This window comes from Corapipo altera, unplaced genomic scaffold, assembly GCF_003945725.1.
Source record: "Corapipo altera isolate COAL_440 unplaced genomic scaffold, ASM394572v1 0, whole genome shotgun sequence".
Lineage (NCBI taxonomy): Eukaryota > Metazoa > Chordata > Aves > Passeriformes > Pipridae > Corapipo > Corapipo altera.
This window is the reverse complement of record NW_020884872.1, coordinates 49,891,418-49,907,033: the sequence shown is the minus strand read 5'-3', so window position 1 is coordinate 49,907,033 and position 15,616 is coordinate 49,891,418. Positions and strand designations below refer to the sequence as shown.

At 34.7% G+C, this 15,616-nt stretch overlaps 1 protein-coding gene across 13 annotated transcripts in view; it reads right to left on the bottom strand.

Moving 5' to 3' along the window:
* Positions 1-15,616, bottom strand: part of MYCBP2 (MYC binding protein 2, E3 ubiquitin protein ligase) — a 185,090-nt gene that overhangs the window by 19,862 nt on the left and 149,612 nt on the right. For 12 of the 13 annotated variants that reach the window (XM_027646293.1, XM_027646346.1, XM_027646336.1 and 9 more), the window contains 13 exons: positions 13,372-15,015; positions 11,835-12,004; positions 10,806-11,050; positions 9,949-10,116; positions 8,097-8,254; positions 7,486-7,685; positions 7,054-7,203; positions 4,229-4,389; positions 3,482-3,638; positions 2,622-2,846; positions 1,938-2,003; positions 858-1,097; positions 621-719 (listed from right to left, as the gene is read on the bottom strand). In XM_027646293.1, the coding sequence (XP_027502094.1) occupies positions 621-719; positions 858-1,097; positions 1,938-2,003; positions 2,622-2,846; positions 3,482-3,638; positions 4,229-4,389; positions 7,054-7,203; positions 7,486-7,685; positions 8,097-8,254; positions 9,949-10,116; positions 10,806-11,050; positions 11,835-12,004; positions 13,372-15,015 (3,683 nt within the window). The remainder of the gene's footprint in view (positions 1-620; positions 720-857; positions 1,098-1,937; positions 2,004-2,621; positions 2,847-3,481; positions 3,639-4,228; positions 4,390-7,053; positions 7,204-7,485; positions 7,686-8,096; positions 8,255-9,948; positions 10,117-10,805; positions 11,051-11,834; positions 12,005-13,371; positions 15,016-15,616) is intronic. The other variant, XM_027646300.1, reaches the window with a different exon arrangement.

Here is a 15,616-nt window from a genome sequence, read left to right as displayed (position 1 = left end):
ATAAAGGAAACAGGGAACACACAACCAAGTTATCACACAGCTGGTGTGAGAAAAATACACTTTTACAATTGTATAATCCAGTCGTAGAACTTATTGCCACAAAGTACTGGGTAGACCAAAATTATCTATCATCTGAAAAAGGAAATTACTTTCATTAAGGGCTGTCCAACTTTGGCTATTAAACAGGACAGTCCATACACAGTAACCCTTTCAGGAACACTTCTTAAACTAATCCTTGCTGGAAGACAGAGAAGTATAGCAGGTGAAAGGATAGTAGTGCAGTTTCCTCATATTTTTCTTCTAAAAATCAATGGAGCCCCTCTTGAGGTACAAGATAATAGGCAAGGACTTTCAGGTTGACCACTACTACAGATGTTAAGTACTTCTGTAATTGTAGGCAAAATTTGTGCCACCATTACTATGATGTTTGCATTAAATGCATATCCTTCAATTATAATTTATTCATGAAAAGATCCATTGTAACTTTTTAAAAATAAGCAATTGTGGCATTTTACTTCTGTTTTGATCTAAAAATTATGCATGAGAAATGGGATAAATAATGAAAATTATCCTGGATCATTTTTTCAGCAAAGTATTATTGATAGAACACAAATAAATACATTGTGTACTTTTTCTTCTCCTTCTGGGGAAGACAATAAGGCTTTTTCTTCTTGTTCTGGGGTTGGCTCAGCATCTCCGGAGATGAGTTTTCCAAATACCTGGAGGAAAGACAATGACAATTAGCATATCTCAAAGATAAACCGATGCAGCTGTGGCATTTTACATTAAAACACAAAGCACTGAAAGTCTACAATATGTAGTAACTTTCACTGTATAATGCATCATTAAAATCCCACCTGGGATGTTATAAGTCGGAATACTCGCAGCGTCTCAGATTCACAGTTTCTTTGTTGAGCGACACTTGCAGAAATCTGGCCTGCTATTTTAATGCTTTCACCATCTTTCCATCCAAGAATTTTCACTTGTCGAACTCTCAGTGTGTTCTCTGGACCCTTCAATTCAATTTTGATGATGTGATTGTCACCCCCAGGAAGTTCACTTGTTACCCAGCCAATATGTCTTGAATCCAAGTCTACCTATTAAAGAGGAATATAAAGATGGGAACTGATGTTATGTCAAACAAAAAGTCACCTACCTCTAAAACAAACCCATCCTGTATCACTGCAACAAATACAATGCTTACAATGAAATTTTCATCCTGAGCAGTAAGACTTCCATCTAATTATAAAAATATTCAACCTTTTGAATTCAGATTAAAAAAAAAAGTCTCAAACTTAAAAAAATTATATATAGCCATTTCTTTTTTGTCTTTAAAGCTTATTAGAAACAGTGGCCAACCTATACCTTTTATCCTCAAAGCAAGAGTTCACATATTAAGAAAACCCAACTCTTAGAACTAGTATTTGCTCAATACTTTAAGAAAGAAAGAAAAAAGCCACCATAATTTAACTGAAAATACAACACACAATTTTCAATAGTTATTTCATCCCTATTCACACAAATCCCTGCCAGAGAAATTGTACCTCTGTGAAAGTCTGCTATCCTTATCAAGACATGCAAGACTTAAGAATTGTAAAAAAGAGAGATGAACTGTAACAAATTAAGCTTGTTTTAAAATACATATTGTTTTAAAAAATGAACATAATAATGCTATAAGAATCATATATTTCATATATGATGAAATATATGCAATGTTACTACCGGAAGTCAGAGTAAAAGCTTGATCAATATTCAGTATACATGAATGAATTCTATCATTATTAAATGCAGTATTTTCCAAGAATTATTTTGATGCCTGATATTTGTAAAGTAATTGATCTACCAGAAGAAGTGGAAACTATTTGCTTAGAAAAATCTCTGCTATGTGCAGCCAAAAATGACAGTAGTTTTCCTATGCCAGCTGTTAAAATGTTTACCTGCTTTATTCTGCAGAGATCTTCTACTGCCTTGCCAGTTAGGAAGGTCATTGAAGTCACTTTATTCTACAACAGACAACCAAAATAAGAATGAAACACTTCAACTGAGGACAGTTCTAATCAATTCTGTATTAAGAGAGTATGTAATAAAAGAGAGAAGTCGTTTCATTCCCCCACCAAAAATTTAAAAGTGATAAAAACCAAGGAGAAAGAATTCCAAAGCACAGCTCTCAAAAAAACCCAAAAACCAAAACAAAAAACAGCTCTTTATATTAAGAGTTGTAGTTGAAATACAGATATATTTGTAACATTACTGTACAGATCAGTAAAAAAAATGCAGAAAGTCTAGAAAATAGTTAGGATTTTATGAAAGCTCCTTATTTCAATAAGCAAGAAAAGTAACTTAAAATTATTAAATGCTTGAAAATGCATCTGACATTGAAGACGCTGACTAATTAAGTTTTCCAGTTTCAAGTTCATGCAACTGCAAACTCAGACTGCAAAATCAGACAGATCATAACAGCTACTGCTTTAAAAATTAAAGGATTTAGAAACTACTTTGAAATGTGAGTTTATGAATTAGAATTACCAACTGAACTTGACAAAGATAACAGTGGTTCTTGATTGATAAATACATACAACTTGGACTTCAACGACAGACATTTAATTTCATTTTCCTCTTACCCCAAGATCTCTGGAATTGTCTACATGAACACAAACATAACGTGCATTGATTCCTTTTACACAGTTAATTGTGATGTTTTTAGTTTTGTTTTTGTCCTCATCTCCTGATTCCCAGAATGTTTCTGTAGACCCATCCGTTAAACTACCAATCATGGCAGGTCGGCTTGATGTTTTAATGTCAACAATGCTGGTTAGGTCTTTTAGACAAACCACTATACACAGTTCCTGTGAAAACACATGAAAATACTTAGAACAGCTGAAAGTAAGGCCAGATACAGGCATTATTTACAATTTTTAAAACCATACAGACATTTCTGTTCCGAGGAATATGCTCTCCAAGAAATTTGTCATTTATTGGTTTAAGTTATTTAGTCCTTTAAATCAAGGGAAATATTAATAGGTAAGAGCTGAATATATTAGCAAATGCCTAAATGTATTAATAGATGGAAGAAAACAATTTAAAGATATTAACCAGAAGTACTGATTTGTGCTCCTTGGAATAACAGAAGAAAAAATATATAAGCAAATACGAACTGAAAGTAGACAGCATTTAAAAAATTACCTAAATCAATGACACAAACAGACTACAAGACACTCCCCAAACACTTCACTTATAAATCAGCACTCAAAAGCACTGCTCCAAAATTTAGGTTTGAGTGATACACAGGTTAAGGGTCATTATTTGAATCTCTAAAGCTAAACATGAGAACATAAATATCAGCAACAAGATTCCAAACTGAGATACATTCAAGGAAATATGACATTGCAATAAGCAATTTTTAATTCAAACAGAATCATCACAGGAAGTACATGCTCTTCATAAATGATCTCTGCTTCTGAGAGGGAGGTGTAATACTTGCCTGATTCATGACTTCAAAACCAGACTGAACGCTGATACTAAAACTCTCTTCACTATCTCCATCATCAGATTTAGACAAAATATTGTTGATATGATGAAAAACATTGCTCTGGTGCAGGAACTGGTGATCAGATTGTTTGAATTTGAGACTCCAGCACCTGCAAACACATTTAGTGGACCATGAAATTATGAATATTGTTCAAAGACATAACCTACCAAGTGAAACTATTAATTACATTTTTGCTTCTCAAAATGTTTTCTATAAACATTTAACTTCAAATTTTGCAGGACCTTAAGTTTTTTCTACACATCATTTGAGGTAGGCAGGAATAAACTTTTCTTAGAATTTTAATAGTAAATGCAACCATTACTATTCATTGTTTGACACAAGACAGATAGAAAAAATTTCAAACAGTTTAAAGATACTATTCGGGTGACAGATTTCTGAGCAAAAGGCATTATGCTACCATGCACACACACAGATACTACCATGTTATTCAGTAATAGGTTTTCTTTTTCACAGTGGACACCATACAGAATTCAAGAGCAAATACATTTCTCTACATGTCTTTTATACTATTATTTATATGTATAAACACATACATGTGTCTTCTACGTATACGTTTCCTAATGGTAAGGATAGATATGTTCCTTTTTGCACAAGCTTTCTATCTACCTTACAAAATCTTTTTTCTATAATGCTACAATATTTCCAGCCTTTTAAGAATTTTCTTGAATTTGTGCTTACCTTAAGGCCATTTGCTGTAATGCACTACCACTGGGAAGAGACATCATAAGATCAGAGATTGTCTGAAGAAGGCGATGAAAAGTGTGCGGTAAGGGGTGAGCTGCTTCGCCGGCAATCACTATATCTGACAGAGGATGCTCACATACTCTTGTGTCTTTTTCCTAAGATGAGAAGCAATTTTTTATGTTATTAGCAGACTTTTCGAGAAAAAAAAGGTGAAGTTAATAAAAACATTTATGCTATTTGGTTTAAGAGTAACTGGAACAATCCTGTAATGAAGATGAACTTTGAGCAGTTCCTGTCAGAGAATTTTTACAATAAGTTATACACGAACCTCAGAGAATTTGGGAGGGATACTGTATGCTACCGCTTACTTCTTATGATTTAAAGATGTGAAATATTACACTACAATAATTTGAGAAACTAGAAAAAAATAATATATTCCAGTTGTTAAAAACAACTTTTTTGAGCAGCAAACCCCAGCCATAACAAACTTGATAACTAAGCTAAGGTTATTAATTGTTGCACTTCATTAGAGTTGTGAAAATAATAATTCTTAGGCAAGGTGTGTCAGCATCAGAACAGCTGTGGATTGAGAGACAAGTTCCACTGGGCAGTGGGTACGAAGGCAGTAGCAGAGCAAGCTGTGTTCTGGGGAAGAGTAGCAGGAAAGCAAATGAGCTTCTGATCGTGATATGCTATTTGAGAAGGCATGGAAAGACTCATTTATGAAGGATACAAATTGTTTCCCCCTGCTTCTTTTTACAAGAAAATCTGATCTTGTTTGAATCACAGAAACCAGCTGCACAGACCCAACATCCTGACAATCCAAAGCCAGATTCAAACCTGTTATTTTAAACCCTATGTATATTCTTGCAAGTAGATTTCCCATGGATCTCAACTGCCTAAATAGCTAGAAATGCTGTGGTATTATTTGAAATTGATTTTTGGCACATGTTTACCTAGGGAAGAATCATCAAACCAGACATTGTTCTGTATTTTGCTGGAGGGTGTAACACGGTAGAGCATACTCAGTGTATGAAATAGGAAGTATGAAACTGAACGCTAAACTAAATATTATCAATTCTTCAAAGCCTGGGTATTCCCCTCTTCCCCAAGGATCCTGTCTACACAGGTAGCATCCTGTTTGCACCATGTCCTCTGCAGCTTAGTAATTCTTGCATTTTGTTTTGCTTTAGCAAGAACATTGCCTTTGAACCTACATCTTATGCGTTAAATCGTTTATAGTTCTAGATCCCCATCCCCCAATTTAAAAGAATCCATCACTGGAATTTATCCCCATCTCCCAGTACATTAAAAGAACATGTAAAAATATTTCACATAAGGAAATGAATGCTGGTTGTGGAAAAGCACCTAACCGTCTTGGATTTATTACATTGTGTACATATATTTACATGGGCATTTTAATCATTTGATCAGACTACTGAAGGAGGATGCTGTGATCTGAATACACATCACCTGAGTGATATTTAACAATTAGCTGAAAACTGCTGTCATTTTCTTATATGCCATAAAACTATTCCTTTTAGCCATTTGACCAAGGAGTATTTTTAAATTCCCTCTTCATTGTATCAAAGAAACAGCAGCATTCCCACCAGAGCAGAAGTGGCATATTCTAACATTCCTTTTTAATGTCTTTTATCTTTCAGTCAGTAATTATCCAGACTACAGATAGGACACTACTTATTCTTTTATATAGTAAAGGTTCTTATTTTGGAGGCTGACCAGCATAAGGACCAGTGGGACCACGCTTCCCTCACTCTAGCAGTGCTTTTGGTGTAGCAGTTGAAATTATTACAAGGCAGAAAACTGCTGGAGCAAAACTGAGAAAAAACATTCAAAATACAATACACAGAGCTACTGCAAATCAGATATAATGTATGCATACTACTGCAAATCAGATATAATGTATGCATACAAGAATTTGGCAGACTTGAAAATAGGTAAATAGAATTATAAATCTGCATGTTGATACGCTAACAGAGAAAAGCTGATATCCCACATGAAATTTAGGCCAAGATTATAGTAAACAATTATAGCAGTGTGCCAGGTTACAATGCTGAAAAGGCTAATTTCAGAACATCTCATTTCAAAACAGGATTAGATTTGAAGTGATAAAGATAACCCTGACTTACTAACAGTACTAGCATGATTTCTCTTGAGCTATTCTTTGAGGACACGGTAATGTTTTAAATCAGAGCTAAGTTTAGAAGAGATTGTATGATACCTTTTGGAAGCGTGGTATGTTAAGACTATACTATTTTACATAATTAACTACAGATTTTCCTTAAATCACTACATTAACTATGTTCAGTGTACATAGAATTACGTATATATATAATTATTTATATATATACACATGTATAAAGAGTTATGCAAATTAACTATACATTTTCATTATTAACTACGGACTTTTCTTAGAGCACTGAAAGACAGAGTAGACCAAACCACAAAGCTTCTCTGAAAAATATTTTCTCTTTTCTTTCCTCTTGTTGTGGGGCAAAGGAAAAATAAAAAGCAATCTGTACATTTTTTTGTTACTGGATTAACAACGTGCTTGTGCTTTTTTTCTTTTTTATTTCCCATAACAATAATGCATTAAGACTATGCAATTTATCAGCACAAAAAATCTGATGATTTAGAAGAAAAATTAATTTATCTATGTCTACAAAATGAGTTCAATTACAATTTAAGCTTCTGTTTCACAGAGAGAGGATTAAGGAATTTTTTTTTCCCCACATAAAAATATTTCTAATTTGCCTACAAAATCAACAGATAGGAAAGGAATGCTGAACGTTACTTACTTGTTCTGCGTTTTCTTTATTTGACTTATTTTCTTCATCCTCTTCTTCTTCTGGTTCTACAGGTGCAGGAGTCAGGGAAGCCACAAAATGCCATAAAATATCATGAAGAGAAGTTGTTTGAATGACATTACAAAGAAGCCAGTTGAAAGCCTAAAATAAATTACATACAAGGCGTTATCAATTGGTTAAGCAAACCTACTGAAGTAAAACCATTTCTTAAACCATTTATGTATGAAGGTGCACTGATGCTTTTGGACAGGCAAATAATAATGCAAAGGTCTTCAAGTAAGACACATTGCTCTGTAGCTGTAACAGTTTACTAAAATGACAACTATATTACAGGGGACATAGCATAATCTTAAAAAAAAGTTCCAAGACAGAATTTACAACCACCTTATTTTAATCATACAAGGTCCATTAGTACAATAATACCTCCATGGCAAAGACTCGGCAAGCAGATTTCCGTAAGGCTTGTTTCATTGCTATTTCAAGTCCTTCCAGATCATGATGCTGGATTACAAATGCCAATACTGGCCACTGGAAATTTCTCTCTCCTTTGGAAAGAGAGCTGTGGGCGGAGATTAACCGAGAAAGTTCAGGAGATGGATGTCTCAGGAGAGAGGACCCCACTTCTATTCAAAAGCATAAAAATATACACACATTAGATTTTTTGCACATTTCAATTTTATAGTCACAGTAATAAAGAAAAGCAATAAAGCACTTTTAGAATTGATGTATTTTTTCCATGAGAAAATTGCATTAAAAAAAGCAATGTGGAAAAATGGTGCTTCAACTGAGAAACAAAATACCACCTTCACTTTTAAATCAAGCATGAAAGATTCACCACAAATTTCAAAATCAGTAATTCCTGAGCAGATTTTAGGCTAATGCTGTGCCGACTAACAAACAGCTAATGTTTATTAATAACTAGAAATAAAAACCACTACATGTATTTATTTAAAAAATACATTTGTCTACAGTTTCCAAGAAGAACTGCAAATACTTGAATAATTTTTCCCTGTTTCTGATGTCTGTGCTCTTACCTGCATCTCCACTGTTGACTCGTCTCCTAGGGATTGCCTTTACACGTGCTGGCAAAATTGAGTGCTGTTTGTCATATTCTGATGCAACAACTGAATATGATCTTTGAAAGACTGTGCGCTTTGCAAGATCTGTATCTGTTATTGGACTGGTTTCCAAACTACAAAGAAATAAGTGATACACTCATTAACAAATATATAGAGTATTATCTGAATTACACATAAATATTAAATAAGGATACATGCATTTCATAATGACAATGCTATACTGCATGAAAGTTTGTCTTATGCACCTAGTAACTGTTTAAATGCTGAAAAAGAAGGAATATGTATTAGAATTACACATGGTGAAAAAGCATGCAAGTGCTTTATAAACAAATGTAATGATGTACATGGTAGCTTCCAAGAATTTAGGTATTTTTTTTTAGAGATACAAACACACAGATCATGCCTGAATTGAAGTTTCAGACCAAACTTGTCCTGAGAATGCACGTGAAAACATCTATGGAGTGAATTTTTAATATGCAAGCCAACTGAAATTTAGAACTTTACGTGAAGTATATAGTTTCTAACATCACTAGCCTTAAAGTCAATTTTCAATTGCTATGGCTATACCTCTGACATGTTTTACTCCTTACCTTCCATGGACTTCTTACAGTCTGCAGAAGAACTCCCAGCTTATGCTGTCCCTATAGGCCTCAGGAGACCATGGTGTCCACAGTTTTAATAAAGGAATATAGCAATACGAAGCACTCTTAAGGAGTTTTGTTAGAAAAGTTCTATTTCTGAAAAGACTACATTGTAGATTGTAGTATTCCAATAAACTGTTTTTGCAGTCAGTATAAAATATAACAGATTGAAACAAAAACAGATTAAAAGCAAGTCTTCTCTTCATTACATCCTCACTATAATATGAGGAATCACCGACATCTGAAAACACTAAGCATCTAAGTTGATTCTAGACTATTATTAACAGTAAGAGCCTTTTTTAGCCTAGCAAAACAAAAATTTCTGTAACTGCTTGAATTAGATCACAGTAAACTTAATGAGAGAAGCAAGTGGCTTAACCTGACAGAAACCATCTAGCACTCTTGGTCCTAGATAGCATTAAGTTGTAACTTTTTCAGTGACATTTTAACTTCCACACAGAATGAAGCAGCAACATTTGCTCTGAAAACTGTAAGGTAACGAAATTTCCTTCCATTAAAACTTCCCTTCAGAATGAAATTATGAATGGAGAACAACAGCCACTTCTTTCAAAAAGTCTATTAATATACACTCAGTTGTGGTAAAGAATAGATATACAGTAAAAAAAGATGCTACATTTTCAAGGAGTTTGCAATAGCTTTGGTCCTTGGATTATTGATCTTTAGATCACTTCTACAGTTTTGGAGATTCTGAAAAAATTGTCTCTCTAGGAGACAAGCAAGCCTGGAGTAAAGACTATGGATAAATTCCCCTGAGGTATGCTAAGAGTCCTTATCAACTGAACAAAATTTTTTCATATTTAGGTTGTAAACCCAGGACCTTTCTAGAGAGAAGCAATTGCTTTGCAGAGCAGTTAAAAGTTGCAATTGTGATTTGCATATATTCCTTGCATATTTGCATAATCAAACATATTCCATTGCTAATGGTTGAAAATATACCTTATAAGTTATGATTCCCCGAAGATATTTTTCTAACTACACCTTCATATCTTTTTGGCTTTTTTGTTGCCATTTCAGAGGCTGATCTGTGCTGATCTGATACTTTAGCTACTTAACTGCAGCAATGTTTTCCTTTTTTTTTTTTTAACTGGTGTTATATCCTAATGCTTTAACACTTGTATGTAGTACCTAGAATTATAAGGAAATACCTTGGGGGCATAGATTTCATGTTACTCTCTGGCTCTTCAAAGACATTAGGACTTGCATCAGGAGTAACTGAGATATACGGTGCAGGTACTGAAGTTGAGCGTAAGTATCTCATCTCATCCTGGAAGAGGTTGTCATCCTGGTACCCAACAAAATTTTCATGATGATGCCTAAATCAAATTAGATTTTTAAATTAAGATTAAGGATTACAAGTTCCTGAAACACACATACACAAAAGTCCTTCACCAATACATTTAGTTAGCCAACACTATTCATTTACTCCTTGCGTACTAATGCTTTTAAGCTAGTTGTGACTTAAAAGTGGTACTGGAAAATACAACGGCATTTTCAAGCAAGAGGGAGTGGGGATCACTCTTTACTATCTTTTAGTATTTTTTTAGGTATTTCCAGAATGTATTTTAGGTCCAAACATCTATCCAACATAAACACAAGACACTACAGTGAAATCTACTTAAAAGCACCAAGAAAGCCCAAGTTGTCTGGTTTCCTTCTTACTATTTTTAACTGCAAAGAGGAAAAAGTAGCACATATGTCTGCTACTAACACACCAAGTTAAACTCTTTGGGAAATTCTAAATTCTTTGGACAGAAACTAAACTTTTGTTTAAAAATATTTAGCACTGAAAAACTACTTAGGGTATATTTGACATTATGAGAAAATACAATTTACGAGATTGAAAAAGATCATGGATCAAGAGACAGAAGAATAAATACCATAAAGAACTAGGAAAATACATATTTTTCTATATAAGTTTTCATTTAGTTTATACACACATTTTTATTCAACACTATACATAGGTGAGTAATAAAGTCAATACTCATACACTTCCTTTAATCACCTTGCTAAAGTCTGTAGATAGAGACATGGCATTTTAATGGGAAAGTCTTCAGAAATTCCTTCTTTGAGACTGGGAAGTTGAGATTGGAATGCTTTTGCAGGGTGATAGCAGAGGATACTAGGCTCAGCAGCACTACTCAGCGACAGTAAATAGAGCGCATTTGCTTTAATCACTTGATGAGCTTCCATAGTTGGCAAGGCACGAGGTGTCTTAACTTGCATTGGTTTTCTCCTAGATTGTTTAATCTAGATAAATTTAAAAACCATATAATTAAATTATACTTCACCACAGGAAAATCTGATAACATAGCTTATACTAAATCTGTTTGATTCTTCCTGTTGTAAAATATTTTCTATGACAAAATGCACTTCTTTTATTTTTAAAACTTTGCAAACATTTAATAAAAAGCTGATAGCTTTGACAACTGCCTCAAGATTAATTTTGTGTACACAAAGTTTCAACAAATTTAGTTAAAAAAATAAAGTTTAATTAGCATTGTTCTGCTTACCTTAGAACCTTATTTCTATACTTTAAGCAAGAATTTGAAATTAGTCCTGGAACACCAATATAAGAACATCACCTTTCATACTATTCCCATTAAAAATTGCTCTAGTGGCATCTTGTATCCAGTGTTCTGGATTATTAAGATCATTAAAGAAACTATAAACACAAAGTTAAAACAGCACTCATTTCAGTAAACAAATATAACAATTCAAAGTTAAATAAACTGACAAATACTTAAAAAAATTAGGCATTACATTCAATGCTGCAGTTATAGTGGAATAAAAAAAAAATTATAAATTTGAAAACTATCATCTGAAGAGAAGGAATCTGATTGGCAGTTTGGAAGTTGGCAAAATTTCTATCTTATCATCTTAAACCTAACAACAGCATAAGAGGATATTCCAAAACCTTTCAAAGTTATGAAATTCCAAATTTTTTAAACTGGCCCAACCTTATTTTCAAGTTGTGAACACAGCACTATTAAGGAGACAGATATCTAAACATATGAAAATCAGCTGAAAATACCTTCTCTCTTGCTGCTGCTTGCTTTTCACGGAGATATTTTTCTCTGCATCGATCGCAAACCAAATACCAAGTGCTTCCTCCAATACCACCATCGCCACAATTGCCAGCCCATCCTCCACAGAAGTGCCCAATGCTGTTGTAACCTTGGCCACCTGCGTAACGGCCACAACCTAAGTTGGGGAAAGAGGGAAAAACAAGTTATTTCAAAAGAAGGGTTACTATTATATCTTCTATTACTGTAGAAGAGGGATGAAGAGGGGGTAGGAAGATACTTGTCTTCTCCTGGCCTAATTTTCTACTTTTCTGTATGTCTGAATTGGTTACAAAACAACGTTTCTGTCCATGTTTTCAAGTTTTTAAGTTTTTATTATGAAATAATAAAGTTTTCAAGTTTTTATTAGGAAATTGTCCAAAGCATCAACAGCTCCCTATTCAAATAGCTGGTGGTAAGGTCAGTTTTATAAGTTAGCCAACAATATCTGTGATTTAATAAACATGAAAACCTTACCTCCTAGCTAACAAAGTTTAAGAGGGAATGGAGTGTATTCCTTTGCTGATTAGCATTTCTCAGAAAGATTCAGGGAACTGATAATTGCTGAATAGAAATTTTGCTTTAACTTTGCATACAGAGCTAAAAAAAAATATATACCAGAAAGTATACCAAATATTAAGTCCTTGATACCCAGTACTGACACAGCAGATAAATAAAAGTTTTCTACTATTGAGAGTAAAACAATAACAGAAAACTTTTGGCAAAGTAGGAAATCCAAATGACCAATCTAATTTTTTATTTTATTTTCAATTTTCCCAGCACAGTTTCAAGTCTAAATTGTAAAAAAATGGCTTGTTTCTGAAGAGCTACTGTAAGGTCAGAACATTATTTTGACCACAGTTCAAACAACGTTATTTGGCGTAATTGAAAGTTTAGATCCAGAACTACTTGAAATCACATAGAAAGATGTGTAAATAATCTTTATGTAAGTATAAATTTTAATTTAGTATATATAATTGTGAGAGTCTGGAAAAAAATTATTACTGGCTCAAAACAACACTCTCTCCCCCCACCTCTCTCTGCCCTCTCTCTCTCTCTCTCTATCCCCTCCTCTCCCCTCTTCCCCCCTTTATTACTACTTCTGCTTATTCACTTCTCTTGTTGGGTTGAAATTTCCTAAGTCAGTCCTTTATGAAATGCTTTATGTTGACTGTATGCTTTACACTTTTTCCAAGTTTCCTTATTTTCCAAAGTTTGCCAGTACAAGTGTGTTATTCTGACCCCTTGAGAATGTTGTAGCATTTTTCCTCCGTGAAGCCTTAAGGGATAAAAGAACTGAAGGCCCCCTTAATAAATCTATCAGGTGGGTTTGGGGCCTTATACTTTTTTGACATAAAATCCCTCTAATGAGCACGTGAGGCGAGCCTGGGGTCTTACACTAATAGACAAGATAGCCCGACTCATTTTGATAACAGTAACTAATATAGAACTTGTGTGTGAAATACACTTTCTAGATTGACATGGAAATTAAATATGGAATCTTACCTGGATGAGCTTGTCTCATGTGGTAAGTTACTGGATATGGATGGGATTCTCCACACAACTCACAGATGGTGTCTTTTTCAGGTCCTCCCACTGCAAGCTGGGCCATTTCACCAAAAAGATTTCCCCTTGGCCTAGTCTCAACCTTTTCCTTTTTCTTTTTCTCTTTTTTAGCTTTCTTGTTATCTTTGTCATTTTCCTTCTTCTTTAACACTGCACAAGAACCAGGACTTGGAAAAATCATGTTTTGGGAAGCTGCTTTAATAGTTGCTAAAGAAATATCTTCCCAGAAAGCTACTAAGTGCTGCAGTGTTAATGGAAGAGGAGACTTGGATTTTATTGTGTGATGACTGGATGTTTCAAAGGAGGTAGTTTCAGTTTTTCCATCCTCGCACTTTTCATGCAGAGGTGGTTCTTTTAACATTGAGAGGACTTTGTTCTTATTGATGCTACCCATTTTAGATATATCTGGTCCATGAGGTGAGATGTTGAACATGTTAAGAGCAGATGATATTTCCAATGAATGTCTATTTTTCAACTTCGTTTCTTTTTCCTCTGCAGGCTGTTGTGTAAGACTGTTTCGTATGGGCGCATGCTCTTTGGACAGTTCTGGATTAAACTTCAAAAAAGATGAGCATGCCATAGCATCATGAACTATTCCTTCATGCCAAAGAAATGCAGCAAATACAGCTCTAGCACATTCTGCAACAGAAGGTGACATTGCTTGCTTGGCAGGCTCTACGGGCTTAGAGCCATCTCCTTTGAAAAGAAAGTTGGATTTTTCCTTTTTGGGTCTTGTGTGTCTACCAGCACATTTACGGCTCACTTTTGGAGACGCTCTCATGTCTTGCTCATCCTTCAGTGGTGCTTTGCCTATGCTGAAATGAACTTTATTAGAACCATCGTCCAGACTTCTGAATTCGGTGTTGTCCTCACAGGTGGTATCTGTAATGCTGTCAGTCTTTAAAGTACTTGAAGTACATACTTCAACTACCTCACTGTGAAGATTTTCTTGTACGACATGAGGGGAAGGAGCTCTATTTTCAGTTTCTGTAACAGGTTTTCCATCTTTTGCAATAATTTTTGGTTTAGGTGAAGTGGACCTCCCCCTTAAGGGTTCAGTTAGTGGCACTTTCTTTTTGCGAAGGGTGTCTGGATCTAATGTGTAGGAATCTGATTTGGAGCGTTCTCGAGGAGGATCAAGCTTTGTTTTTACAGGAGATGAAGGTTTCTGAGGTAGAGTTTTGTCATGGGGTGATGAGGATCGTGGAGAACTAGCACCAGATCTAACAGCTGTAAGCGTCTTTGTCTTTGGAGAAGATGACCGGGTTCCTGGCCCTGGAGATTCGGCTCTCAGTCCAGTTGTTGTTCTTCCATCAGTTTTTAGTGTTTGCAAAGTGTTATGATTTGGCGACAAAGACCTGCTGTGCGAGTCTGACCGCAGCTTTGCAGCATCTGATTTCAGGATAAGACACTCACTGGCAGATAAGCCTTCTGTATTTCTGGGTTTCTTCTGGTCGGCAACAGCTCTATTCATTCGCACATCAAGTTTGGGTGACCTGCAGTCAGCTCTGTGCTTTGATGGCGTGTCTGTCTTTCCAGCTGGAGAAACCGGTCTAGCAGCTCCCGTGAAATTCATTCGGTCACCTGTGCAGTATATTTTATAATTGAATGGTTATGTTTACAGTGATACTTTTAATAGTAAAAAACAAGGACTAAAGACCTGAACACAAGATAAAGATCAAACACATGCTTCTGTTCACATAAAAATGAAAGGAAACATGACAGGATCTTTTTTCACCCATAATATTTTCAATACATTTCTTTTCCTAAAGATACATATAAACAAGTGTTAGGAAATATTTACAAAGAAAATATGGAGCTATCAAAAGACACAGTTCACTGTTTCCACAAAACACTAGTAAAGGAAGCACAATTTACACCTTTAGGTAAAATGTCAGGAGTTAACTCAATTTATGACAGTTGCAACAGAAACCAGGGATTATTTATTATCTCCATGTGTGTCAGCCTGACTGCAACAAGAGACTTGCATAAAGACCAAATCTATTACCAGATTTATTTTTTTTAATGCTCAAAAGTCAGGAATTGTAGGAAGTAAACACAGTTATAAGGTAAATTGGGCAAGAGATTTGCAAACATGCTTAAACTATTCAGACTGATAATCTGAGGCATCCACCTACTCAAGACACAAACTATCCATGTTCTGCTACCAAAACACAACCCATTT